The sequence below is a fragment of the Dipodomys ordii genome, unplaced genomic scaffold (genome assembly GCF_000151885.1).
Source record: "Dipodomys ordii isolate 6190 unplaced genomic scaffold, Dord_2.0 Scaffold5, whole genome shotgun sequence".
NCBI lineage: Eukaryota > Metazoa > Chordata > Mammalia > Rodentia > Heteromyidae > Dipodomys > Dipodomys ordii.
In genome coordinates, this window is record NW_012267221.1 from 27,612,635 (window position 1) to 27,626,484 (window position 13,850).

Consider the following 13,850-nt stretch of genomic DNA (forward strand, 5'->3'; position numbering starts at 1 on the left):
TAATCCTAAAGATATTGTTAAAAAGATTTCCATGATTAGATTAACTCCTAAAATTTCACTATCACCTTTAGCTTCTTTGTCATCTTTATGTGAGTTGAGTACCATCCTCACAGTTTGGTATCCTGCTCTTTAGTTCAGTGTGTTGAGACTCTCCTTAATTACAATTTGTATACAAAGTACTTATCGTTTAAATATTCTTTTAATTTTTATATCAGATATAAAAATTAAATTAAATATAAAATATTCTTTTATTTTTTTTTAATGAGGAGCGATGGACATCATGAATGCTGTACGTCTTAACACTATAATACTCAACAGCATCTTACCATTTTCTGCAAGGATAGTCACTGGATCAGAAGGCTCAGAAGGCTGGCTAATGTTTACAGCAGTCTTGGCAATTGCTCTAAATTGATACTGAGCATTCTCTTCTAAGCCAGTAGCTGTGTACTCTTCCTGGGGAATCTGGTGAGGTGTACTATTGCATCGCACCCACTTATCACCTGGAAGTTTGCAAGCTTCTACAAAATAGCCAATAATTTTGCTGCCTCCATCATGCTTGGGACGGGCCCAAATGAGGGATGCAGAGTTCTTGGTAACATCAATAACTTCAGGTTTCCCAGGGGGATCTGAAACCAAAAGAAATAGTTATTAATAGCAGAAGTTTGAACTTTCTTTCTTCCTTTCCTTCTTCCTTTGTTTCCTTCCCTTCTTTCCTTCCTTCCTTCTTTCTTTTCTTTCTCTTTTTGTCTGTTGTGGGGCTTAAACTCTGGGCCTGGACGCTGTCCCTGGGCCCTTCAGCTCAAGGTTAGCCCTCTACCACTTGAGCCACAGCGCCACTTCTGGTTTTCTGGTGGTTAATTGAAGATAGAGTCTCACGGAGTTTCCTGCCCTGGCAGGCTTTGAACTGCAATCCTCAGATCTCAGCCTCCTGAGCAGCTAGAATTACCTAGGATTACTTGTGTGAGCCACTGGCACCTGGCAGAAGTTTGAAGTTCTTAACATCATCCCTCCTGCTGCCAACTAGCAATCTCAACAGGATGACAGTTATCTTGTTTTACTAATTATCCTTGTGCTTGTGATTTGCTGACTAGAGAATTACATGTAGTACCTCTTCCTGGTAAGAGTCTGAATCTTCAGAGGCTCCAAGATTTAAATGTGCATCTATAATCTTAAAAACAATTACTCACCAACTGGCATTCTTGCAGTTACATATTCTGTTGGTTTGCTGGGTGGGCTTGATCCAGCTTTGTTTAGGGCATAAATTCTGAAAGAATACTCAAGACCTTCTACAAGGCCAGCACAAGGGTATTCAGTTGACCGGACAACAGTATCATTTGCTTTCACCCAGAGCAAACTGTTCCTTTCTTTGCGTTCAATCAGGTAACCAGTAATGGGGCTCCCTCCATCACTGTCTGGTCTGTCCCATGCAACAAATATGCAATCCTTATTGACTTTAGTGACTCGTGCATTCTTTGGCTCACTAGGAACTCCTGGAGATGAAGATAACAGAAATGTCAGTGCTTTAAGCAACAACTTAGAAAAAATTGAACTTTTTGTTTCTCAAGACATACATACCAAATGGGAACTTAGCAAGCATCTTTGGAGATGTGAGAGGCTCAGAAATGCCAAATCGATTTTCAGCACGGACCCGGAAGATATATTCCTGGCCTGGGATCAGTTTTCCAACTCTGCAGGAAGTTTTTGTGACTGAAGCAAGAGCCGTGACCCAGTCCCCTCTGCTTACGTCACACTTCTCTACTATGTAATTGGTGATGTTACTGCCTCCGTCTTCCAGAGGAATGTGCCACGACAGGGAGCAAGCATCAGCATCTATATCAGAAATGTCGAATGGAGGCTGAGGGGGCCCAGGGGCATCTGCATGAACCAAGAAGAAAGGACAATGAGAACAGAGGTATAGTAGGAAAACATATTTCTCATGTTCATATTTTGGTGGTCATGTGTGTCACCTACCCATGACTGTCACTTTGATTTTCTGAGTGTCTGTTCCAGAGCTGTTCTCTGCTGTGAGGCTATAGTAACCACTGTCTTTCCTTGTAACATCTTTTATGATCAGAATTGAAGAACTGTCAGCTTTGTGGACTGCCAAGTGGCTGGATGTGACAACTTCATCCTCTCCCTTTTTCCATTTACAGATGGGGTTGGGCTTTCCATATACATGGGCTTCGATTCGGAGTTTCTTTCCAGCCTTGATAGTAATTTGCTCTGGCATAAGGATCTTTGGTGGCACTAGAAATAAAATGAAGACCGATTAGGGTTGGAGTCACATTTTCTGTGGTGGGGAACTATTCTGGAATATTTTGTTGTGTGTTGTAACCCATGGGTGAGTTTAAATTAATGTTTGTACCATTGCCTGCAGTTTTAAAGGAAATTTTGATAAGAAGAGAAGACCATCAGACGCAGCATATTTAAGGATAGGTATTATTTTAAGAAAGTTCTTTTAGTTATATACATCAGTGTGTATATATGAAGTTTGTCTACTAATGTTGTGAAACCAAATGTGCTGCAAAGTCACTGCTCTCTACTGGTTTCAAGTACTTCTGGGGCTAGATTTCTCAGCGCAACATGATATAAATGAAGCAACGATTACTTACACAGTTGTTCTTTTGCTTCATATACTCCTTCAGCTTCTCTTGGCAAGCTGACACCAACAGAATTTCTGGCAGCTACTCTAAATTTGTATTTCTTTCCTTCCTTTAAGCCGGTAACAACAAGGCTGAGATCTTTTACCACTGAGTACTCTGTCCAGCGATCTGCAGGCTGCTCTTCTTCTCTGTAGCTAATGATATAGCCATCAATTTTAGCACCTCCATCACGCAGGGGAGGAAGCCAGGCTAATGTTGCACTGTTCTTTGTCATTTCAGTCACTTCTAGTTTTCTTGGGGGATCTGGCTCACCTAGAAAAAAAAACCATGATTATAAAGTAATTTACTCACATGTTCTCTGTTTACAAAGAGATTTAGTATGTATTTGCCTCAAAGGGTAGGAAGCCTAAAGTCTAAGACACTGAAAGTAAAAAGCATATGATGAGGCAGATTGAAGTGAATTGTCTTTCAGGACAGGGCTAGGCAACTATTGTTCTATTAGGGCTTCTACTGCATTGTCAGTCCCTTCCAGTAGTAGATTCCAATGATGTTGGTGTCTACACCATGCTAAGGTAGGGGACTGGAAATAAGAGAAAGAAGGGGGATTACTTACTTAGAGGATCTGATGCAAGCACTGGTTTGGGTATGTCTGTTGGGACCCCAGGTCCATACTCATTGACAGCAGTTACTCTGAAGAAATACTCATTCCCAGGAACAAGGTTGGTTACATTGAAGCTTGTTTTCTTAACTTCTGGGGTAACAACGGACCATGTCTTTCTCTCAGCCTCACGTTTCTCCACAATATAATGTGTCACTTGGCTCCCACCATCATTTTCAGGAGGGGCCCAGGACACATGGCAAGATGTTTTAGTGACATCAGAAACTTGTAAATTTGATACAGGTCCAGGAGTATCTGTAAGGCACCAGAGAATCAGATGCACATGTCTCATTTAGCCTTCTTAATAATGAATTTGTTTTTATAGGGATAGGGCGAAACTTTTAAGTTACCCACCTAACACTCTGACGTTCACAAATACAGCCTTTTCTCCTGCTGGATTCACAAGGGTCAAGGAGTATTTTCCTGAGTCATCACGGGTAGAATTGGGGATGACAAGGAAGGCCATAGTATCAACCAGATCCACCTGTCCTTTTCTGACTACATTATCAATACCCACTTTTCGCCAAGTGACTTTGGGGGCTGGTCGCCCTCTCACTATTGCAAATAGTCGAATAGGGCATCCTGCTCTCACAGTGACCAGTTTTCTCATGCTGGCATCCAAGTCAATCTCCGGAGGTTCTAGAAATTTTATTAAGGTCATTAGTTGACATTTATAACATGGGGGAAAGCATAGGATAATTGAAATGTGAACAAATCAAGGGCAAAAGGAGAGCCTCACCAAGGATTTCTTTAGGCTTGATAGCTTCCTTTAGTTCTGCAGGGCGCCCAATGCCAACCTGGTTTTGGGCACATACCCTGAACTCATATTCCTGGTTTTCATCCAAGCTGGTCACAGTAAATTCCATGCGAACAAGTTGTGCTGCAGCATTGCATCTTTTCCAGCCTTCGTTAGGTGATGCATCTGCTATTTTTGGTCTCATTTCCACAACGTATCCAATTATTGGTGCACCACCATCATAGACTGGTTTTCCCCAACCAAGAGTTATGGAATTTTTAGTTGTATCAACCACTTTGAAATTGGTTGGTGGACCAGGTGGTTCTGAGAATACACAAAAATAAATGTATACATTACTAACTCCATCTAGTGATAGTATAAATGTTGTGAGCTTGATCCTTAATTAATCAAAGATAGGTCATCTACTTTCTCAATGACTGAGAGCTCATTTTTCTTCATAAATATTTTCTTTATAAAAATTCAAATCTATCCTTGGTTATACATTTTTTTTGTAATTTGGCAAAAAGTCTTTTAAGAGAAATAATGGTTAAAATATCTAAAACTTCTATGTGTCAAAGAAGAATTGATATACTATCAAAAAAAGACAAGAACTTCCTACCTATGGGGTCTTTAGCCACCACTGGTCTTGATGGTAAGCTTGGCTCTCCAATTCCAATTTCATTTTCTGCCTTGACACGGAACTGGTATTCATGTCCTGGGAGGAGATTCTGTACTTTGAGACGTCTCTCTGGGATTGCACTCTTGTTAACAGGTACCCATCTTACTGCATGTTTTTCCTTTTTCTCCAAATAATATCCTGTGATAGACTTCCCACCATCATATTCAGGTGCATTCCAAACAACAGTCATTTCTTCTTTACTAACTTTAGTGACTTCTGGAGGATCAGGGCGGCCAGGTCTGTCATACTTGGTTTTTGCTATGACTGGTTTGCTTTCGGTTGGAGGCCCTGTACCTATTTTATTTTCTGCACGGACTCTAAAAATATATTCATTTCCTTCTATGAGACGAGTTACTGTAGCACTGGGTGTCAAGACATTGGCAGAATAGGTGGACCAAACCATACGCTTGCTCTCACATTTTTCTAGGATGTAATTTTGGATTTCACAGCCACCATCATCTTCTGGTGGATCCCAGCGAACAGTACATCTATCACTGTTCACATCAGTAATTTTCAGATTTCTTACGGGACCAGGCTTATCTAAAACATTGACTGTGGCATAAGCCACAAAACTGCCAGCTGTGTTAGTTGCTGTGATTACATATTTCCCACCATCACTTCGCTTTGCTTTAGTGAGAGTGAATCTGGATGAATCAGCACTGGTATCAATCTTGACTCTTGGTGATCTTGTCAAATCTGTAGCATCTCTGTCCTTAGTCCATGCAACTTCTGGAAAGGGTTTGCCTCTCACACCTGCCTCAAGTCTAATGGTGTCGCCTGCTTTGACAGTTAGCACCCCACTTAGTTTCAGATCAAGTACAGGTTTCTGTAAGTCTTCCTTCACAACAACTTCCTCTGTCCTTACCCAATCACTTTCTCCTCCCTCATTCTTTGTTTGCACTCTGAACTCATAAATCTGATTTTCAACACATTTGTCAACCATATAGTGGGTTTCCTTAATGCTTCCTTTATGCACTCTTTCCCAGTCAGCAGAGCCTTTAAGCCTCCTCTCAACATGATATGAGAGATTAGGGCTGCCACCATCATAATCAGGCCGCCTCCACTTTAGATAGACAAATGTCTTGCCTTTATCTGCAATATGGAGGTTTTCAGGCTCACCTGGTCTGTCAATGGGGTTAATGGCCAGAATTGGAGTTTTTGTTTCAATGGTTGGCCCAACACCTACTTTATTCTCTGCACAAACTCGGAAATAGTACTCATTGTTGGCTAAAAGGTTGGCCTTGACCATTCTCTTAGTGACATCCGAAGCAACAATTGACCAGCCTTTCTGGTTTGGCTTACGATATTCTACTATGAAATTTGTTATCTCAGAGCCACCATTATCTAGTGGATTTTCCCAAGAAACTGTACAGTTCTCTTTTGTTACATTGGTAACTTTCAAATTCTGGCAAGGCCCAGGTCTGTCAAGGACATTAACAATGGCTGAACCCTGGGCATGTCCACTGCTGTTCTTAGCTGAGATGATGTATTTGCCATGATCAGCTCTAATAGCCTCTTTAATTTGTAACTCGACTCGAGGCAGATCATGAATTAAGTCAACCCGTTTATCTCGGACCAATACCTTGCCTTCCTTAGACCAAGTTATATCTGGTTCGGGTCTGCCTTTGACTCGAGCAAGAATTCGGATAGTTTGGCCCACTCTAACGGTAATAACGTCACGACAAGTAACATCAAGTTCGACTTCTGGAGGATGAAGGATATCTTTTGCAATCACAGATTCTGCTAGTTCTCTTGGTTCTCCCTCACCCACAATATTAGCTGCCTTGATACGGAACCTGTACTCGTTTCCTTCAATGAGTCCAGGTACCCTAAAGGCACACTGCCTAATGAGTTCATCTTTATTGATCCTGCTCCATTGCGCTGTGCCAGGTTTCTGACATTCAACCACATATCCTAGAATGGGGCTTCCCCCATCACTGAGAGGCTTTGTCCACACCAGGTCAGCTGATTCTTTGCTCTTGTCTTTCAGTTTGGGATTAATGGGTGGTCCTGGTGGTTTAATAGGTCGGCAAGCTTTTATTGGGTCAGAACTTGGGGATGGATTGCTTAGTCCTGCAAGGTTTTCAGCAAAAACCCTAAACTCATATGTGTTGCCGTCATAGAGTCCAGTCACTCTGAACTTCAAGTCAGCAATAGGTGTTTTGTTGACCCTCACCCACTTTCCGGTTATTTCTCGACGTTCCACATAGTAACCAGTTATTGGACTGCCACCATCAGACTTCGGCAGCGTCCAAGACACTGTTGCAGCATTTTCAGTAATGTCAGTAACCACTGGTTTACCAGGAGGAGATGGAGGATTAAATTTATGCTTAGCAACAGTAGGTATGGAATCAAGAGGAGGACCAACACCCATCTTATTCTCTGCGCTGACTCGGAAAACATATTCACAGCCCTTTTGCAGATGTGGGACTTTCAGTTTCAGTTTACTACTGCCAGAAGATACAACACCCCATGTGTCTTTCCGTGTGTCTTTCTTCTCAACAATGTAATTGATCACAGGACTTCCTCCATCATCCTTAGGTGGCTGCCATGAGATAGTCATGTACTCAGGTGTAACATCCAGAATATTAATAGGACCTGTTGGTGGGCCAGGAACATCAAGCACAGTAAGATGTACGGGCACTGTTTTGCTACCAGCTGCATTGGAAACTGTGATTTGGTATTCTCCAGTGTCTTTCCTTAAACAGTTCTTAATGGTAAGTACTGAAGAGAAGTTGTCAGTTTCAACTGTGTAGTGTTCATCTGTTTTAATCTCACTCCCATCGGTTGTCCACTTCACAGTGGGTACAGGTACACCTCTAATGATAGCAGGAAATCGGACTGTAGTTCCAGCTTTTACTACCAGCCCTTCAATTAACTTCACATCCAGTTCCACAGATGGAGGCACTGCGAAGCAAATAGGAACAAATTAGATTTTGAGGTTTTCAAAATAGGAATAAGAAGAAAGAATGTAAAAAAGCCAGCCCCCCAAATTACCCAATTTTTCTTGACATTCTATTGGGATAGTTGTGTCAGGGAGACCAAGACCCACAATATTTTCAGCTTTTACACGGAATCTATAGGTCTTTCCTTGTTGTAGTCCTGTAACAACACATTCTAAGTTTTTCACAGTCTTGAACTTAGTCCAGTCCTGGGCACCTTCTTCTTGATATTCCACCAAATAGCCAGTGATTGGAGAGCCACCATCACGATCTGGCTTATTCCAAACCAGGGAGACTTCAGTCTTGTCAACATCTACGTGGTGTAAATCCTTGGGTGGCCCCGGGGGATCTTTAAAAAAAAAGTTACAATGAATAAGTAATATTCCCCCAAATATTCAAATCATTCTTTTGTATCCAAAGAAAGCAACTCACGGAGAGGATCCAGAGCTTTGATGGGTTTAGGTGTTTCAACAAAAGGACCCCGTCCATATTGGTTCTCAGCAGCTACTCGGAAGAGATACTGATTGCCTTCAGTGAGGTGTTTGGCCATGTGACTCTTTTTCTTTGATGTAGTTGAAAGAGGTGACCACTGGGCACTAGCAACATCCTTCCTCTCAACCACATAATTTGTTACAACAGAACCACCATCGTCCAGTGGCTCCTTCCAAGTAAGGTAACAAGAATCTTTTCTAATTTCACTGACTTCCAGATCTCTTGGTGGCCCAGGTTTATCTGAAAAATATTAAGTAGTTATACAAGCAGTTTAATCTAGATAAGAGGAAACTGTGTACTATAATGTATTGCAATGACATAAATTTAAAATTTCTTACCTAACACAAGTACTTTCACTGAGACAGTTTTTGAGCCAGCTGGATTCTCCACTGTTAAGGAATAAATTCCACCATCTTCATGGGCAGCATTACGGATTTCAAGCTTGCTACCAACTGGAGTAACATCAATTCGTGCTTTAGTTGGAGCCTCTTTGTCTTCTTTGTTCCAGGTTACTTTTGGGAATGGCACGCCTTTAATGATGGCACTAAGTCTCAGAGTATCACCAACTTTAATATGTTGTTCTCTTGCCATGTTAGCATCAAGGATCAACTCAGGGGGTTCTAGAATGAAGAATAGTGCATTCAGATTTGAACTTTAATGTTCACTACACTTAAGTGCATACAACCATCATTAGACACCTTGTTCCCTTGAAAATGCAGATAGAAACATTTACTCACCAAGTCTGTCTTTTACAAGGACTGGCTCTGGAACATGAGCTGGATCTGACTCACCAGCTTCATTGACTGCCAGAACTCGGAATTTATAGGTTTGACCATCCCGAAGACCAGTGACCTTGTATTTAGTTTCAGGGCATGACTCAGGGGTGTGGTTGGCTCTTCTCCAGTCTTCATCTCCAACTTTCTGGTACTCAACAATATAACCCAATATCTTGCTCCCACCATCATGACGTGGTGGTTGCCAAGTGAGATCAACTGAATTACATGTTGTATCTATTGCTTCAGGATTAACAGGTGGACTAGGTTTAGCTATACAATGAAAGAAAAACATACTTAGGATCTAGCTGAAAAGAAAGTGGATAATATGCAAGCAGAATAAGTGCTTCAATACTATACCAATTGGATCTCTAGCGAAGACTGGTTTAGATGGTGGGCTTGGATCTCCAATACCAATTTCATTTTCTGCGGACACCCTGAATTCATACTGGCATCCTTCTAGAAGATCAGGAACCCTAAATTTTGTGTATGGATGGATGGCTTCTTTGGTGACTCTAACCCATCGTTTTGACATAGTTTCTCTCTTTTCTAGGATGTAGTTTGTGATGGGCTTTCCACCATCATGTGGCTTGTTCCAGGTTACTAAGGCAGAGTCTTTGGTGACTTCTGTAACAACTGGCTGATCAGGTGCATCAGGAACCCCTATGAGTGTTAGCAAAATGTTTTAGAAGTTTAATTCTTCCTTTTAAATTATATCAAACATTGAATTTCTGAGAAATAATATCATACGTACTGAAACGGTCTTTGGCTTTCATCGAATCTGACACCAGAGGATCACTTACTCCATACAGGTTTTCAGCATGTATCCGGAAAATGTAATCTTTTCCTTCAAGCAGTTTAGGAACTTTGCATGTTGTTTTAGCACTGGCAGAAGTCACAGGCATCCAAACATCTTTACCCAACTCCTTCTTCTCAATAATATAATTGGTGATTTCACTTCCTCCATCATCTAAAGGTGGCTTCCATGAGATGACCATGTAATCTTTGGTTACTTCATCAAAAACAACAGGTCCTACTGGTGGTCCAGGGCGATCTGTAGGAAAGAAAAAAAATCAGAACACAAACCATTATTTCCACTTTGGTTTCTGAAAGGACAGAAGGTTATTATTCTTGCTCAGTAATACTTACCAACAACATTAACTTGACAGAAGCCTTTCCTGGAGCCTGTACTGTTCTCCACAACGACACAGTATTTTCCAGAATCGGAACGCTTGGACTTGGTCTTCTCTAGAGAAAGTGTTGTTGGGGTGGTCTTTATGTGAGTGCGATCATCTTCTAGCACATCAGCTTCATCTTTGAACCAGCTAACTTTAGGCTTTGGCTTGCCTGAGTAACGGCCAGTGAGGGCAAAAGCTTCACCCACTCGAACTGTGAGCTTGTCTCTGAAGTCAAGGTCAAGTGTTGGGGGAGCTAAAATATATAATTATGAAGGTGAGCCATTTTTACTGTTTTATGGAAACTACAAATATATGTATAAGTTTTCAAGGTATAAACTGTAGTTACTACATACCTAGCTCATCCTTGCAAGTGATTGGCTTAGTGCAAAATGATGGCTTCCCTTGTCCAACAATATTGACAGCACTGACACGATATTCATATGTATCTCCTTCTTTTAAGCCTTTAACAGTATATTTTCTGTTAAGCAAGTTGTCATTTGTAACCTTGTGGAACTTCTCTGTTCCAATGAGCCGACTTTCTAGGACATAGTTAATAATTTCTGATCCGCCATCATATTTTGGAGGATTCCATGTTAGACTTACAGTGTTTTTAGTCACTTCTTTTACTTCCAAGTCTTCAGGACGCTCTGGTACCGCTGCAGGTATAGAGTGAAAAAAAGTGTCATATTAAGAATGTAGTAAATATTTCTTTAGCCAATCCCATTTTAACTATTGGCTTCAATAAGCAGCAAAGTTGATCCTTTTATGGAAATATCAAGGTTGAAAGGGACCAAATACAATCTAATTTCCTCAATTGCCAGATGAAGAAATAGAGGTTCATTGAGAATAATTTAGGGGAGGTCTTTGGAGTTGGCAGTTTCAGAATAATTAGGTGTCTGCTTATGCCACTGGGTAGGAAATTAAATAAATTCAGTGTAGTAAACATGTAAGGAATTTTATGAAGTGTGTATATTCTAATTATATGTTTTACAATGACCATTCAAATACCATGAAACCAGACACCGAGCAATAGCCTAATAAATGTCTGGCGAGTCAGCAAAATGTATGGCCTATATTTATATTTTGTAACTACAGTCATTTTAAGTGTTCATCACTGCTTTTTAATTTTTAAAATGATCTTCAAGTAGTTTTTAAGAGGTTATAATGATATATAATTAGATATTATATATATAATATATATAACCTGAAGAGGTTTGAGTACAATGCATGTCACACCTTTCATTGTTCTCCTCCATCCCTCCCAACCCCACTTATCCCTAATTTCATAGAATATACATATTATGAATTCATTCTCTTCCCTACTTTCTCCCTTAGTTTGTCAATAAATAAAGATAGAAGTAATTGTAAATAACTTGGTATGAATTGTGCTTACTTATTGGATCTCTGATGACAAGTGCATTTGGTGTCTCAACAAATGGGCCCATGCCAATACTATTTTCAGCTGCTATTCGGAAAAAGTAAGATTTTCCTTGAATAAGACCCTGGACAGTGGCATTCTGACGGGTAACTGTGCATGTGACTGGGGTCCATGCTCTGCGGTCAGCTTCTCGCTTTTCAATAACATAATTGGTGATTGGAGAGCCTCCATCATCTTCTGGAGAAAACCATGTCAATTTGCAGGAATCATTGGTTAGGTTGTCAGATAGGAATGGTATTCCAACAGGACCTGGAACATCTGGAGACAAGAGGAAAAGAATTCAAGCTGTTTGTCTATGTTGCCTATGCTACTCTAGGTTTTAAAAATGGAGACAAAATGTGGTTGTGTAGAAATAAGGTTTTGTGTTTATTATATTAGTTTTCTCCTCTTACTATCTCTATCTATCTATTATCTATCTATCTATCTATCTATCTATCTATCTATCTATCTATCTATCTATCTATCTATCTATCTATCTATTTTTTGAGTCAGAGTTTCACTATATTGACCAGTCTGGCCTCAAACTCAGGATTTTCTTGTATCAAATTCCAAAGTAGCTAAAATTAGAGATATATACTACTGCACCTGGCACAACCATATTTTTAAATGAAGTAGTAAGGTTGACAATTAATTGCCATGGTTTTATTAGATGCTGAAGGGAAAATAAAATGCTCACAAAAACCAATGAGTTTGATGGGAGGCAGCAGTGGTACAGACAGGCATAAGTACTTTTTGTGTCTTCTTCTAAGAAGGAAAGAGGGGGAGGGTTTTGTGTGTGTGCAGTGACTACTGACTCAATGAGGGTATAAGAGATCATGATCACAGTTCTTAGGAGAAAACTGTGAGGTTACAATCTTAATGTGAAAACACACCAGTTATCCAATTAAAGTAACATTTGTTTAGGAGTAAAAGTGTTTAGGAACTTGGAACTATTGCTGAATGAAATATTTTCCTTTATGTCATTATTATATTACTTAAATTAATGGAGGACTGACTGTTGATACACTGACACTATGGTTGTCTGGAGAATGGCTGTGCCTGGAGTCGTAAGCTCTAGCATTAGAATTTACTTTCTGAGCACATAACTAAACTAAAACAGCTAAGAAGAAGCATACATTCCTCTGGAGTTCAACTTTATGTTTGGTAACTAGAAATGCAATAGTGGTAACCAAAAATTATGTTTCTCTTCAACTAGAATACTGAAGCCCTCAAAGAGGTTTTTGTATTATTATGATAATTAGAAAACAAGGGTAGAGTTTTAGGCCAGGAAAGGTTATCATTGCAAATTGTTAAACATTTATGGTCATGTGTACGAGAGTGGCTCCTATGAAAACTATACAATAACTTAGTAGATGGTTATGGTGTTATGCAATAAAAGTGGCAGGCAAATAAATCTTCACGTATAGTAGGAATGCATATAGCCATGTAGGATAAAAAAATCAAAGAGTACATTTTTAAAAATTGTAAAGTGGATTGTGGATGATTTTCCTTTTTCTTTTTCAGGAGGTTTGTAACATAGTTTTCTTGCATGATAACTTTGTTGTAGATGTAATTAAAGTGCCAATTTTAAAAGTTGCTTAGACAAACAAAGCGTGTACCTAAGACATCAACAATAATTGTCTTCTTTCTTTCTCCCCCTTCATTTTTGGCAAGAAGAGAATAAACGCCTTGGTGGCTTCTCTGGCAATTCTTGATGACCATAGATGAGCTAATGGCTGTGGTCTCAATGGTGGCTTCTTGAGGTAAGGCTCTTTCATTCATGTTCCAGGTGACAGTTGGAGGAGGCTTCCCAGATACATAGGCAATGATTCGGATCACCCCACCAGCGTGGACCACTATTCTGTCTCTGACACTGGCATCTAGCTGAAGATCAGGTGAAACTGGGAAACAATAGAAAATTTCAGATGTGATTTCTGTTTTCCACTCTGAAACATACACATTGAAGAAATAATAGAAATCTGAATAACCTACCAATTCTGTCCTTCATTTCAATGACATCTGTGACTTCTCCAGGTTCCCCAACCCCAGCAATGTTGACGGCTCTTACTCTGAACTTGTAGAATGCCCCTTCTTTTAATCCTGTTACAACAAGTTTTGTTCCTCTCACTTCTTTATCTTTACCCTAAGGGAGGAGTTATGAATGTTTTATAATTAGTTCTTGGTAGCTTATTACTTTAATAACCATACTTGCATGTTCTGAAGTTATAGCCAGCAGTTGTTTTGTTCTGCTAGTTCAGGTTTTAGGGATCAGCTATCATAGGCAGCACTAAATAGAATAACTTGTTAGAAATTGTTTTTGCAAATTACTGGCAAATGATTGAAAAAAAACCCCTGTACTGTTTATTACATCT

General features: G+C 39.9%; 1 protein-coding gene across 1 annotated transcript in view; it reads right to left on the minus strand.

Moving 5' to 3' along the window:
• Ttn (titin) overlaps positions 1–13,850 on the minus strand; it is a 281,635-nt gene that overhangs the window by 57,371 nt on the left and 210,414 nt on the right. Inside the window, exons 244-263 of the mRNA XM_013027532.1 lie at positions 13,471–13,621; positions 13,098–13,379; positions 11,455–11,757; positions 10,415–10,717; positions 10,033–10,314; positions 9,638–9,937; positions 9,244–9,546; positions 8,848–9,156; positions 8,449–8,730; positions 8,051–8,350; positions 7,674–7,967; positions 4,617–7,583; positions 4,001–4,321; positions 3,616–3,900; positions 3,217–3,516; positions 2,613–2,915; positions 1,972–2,247; positions 1,576–1,875; positions 1,188–1,490; positions 327–626 (exon numbers count right to left, since the gene is read on the minus strand). Of these exons, the coding sequence (XP_012882986.1) occupies positions 327–626; positions 1,188–1,490; positions 1,576–1,875; positions 1,972–2,247; positions 2,613–2,915; positions 3,217–3,516; positions 3,616–3,900; positions 4,001–4,321; positions 4,617–7,583; positions 7,674–7,967; positions 8,051–8,350; positions 8,449–8,730; positions 8,848–9,156; positions 9,244–9,546; positions 9,638–9,937; positions 10,033–10,314; positions 10,415–10,717; positions 11,455–11,757; positions 13,098–13,379; positions 13,471–13,621 (8,464 nt within the window). The remainder of the gene's footprint in view (positions 1–326; positions 627–1,187; positions 1,491–1,575; positions 1,876–1,971; positions 2,248–2,612; positions 2,916–3,216; positions 3,517–3,615; positions 3,901–4,000; positions 4,322–4,616; positions 7,584–7,673; positions 7,968–8,050; positions 8,351–8,448; positions 8,731–8,847; positions 9,157–9,243; positions 9,547–9,637; positions 9,938–10,032; positions 10,315–10,414; positions 10,718–11,454; positions 11,758–13,097; positions 13,380–13,470; positions 13,622–13,850) is intronic.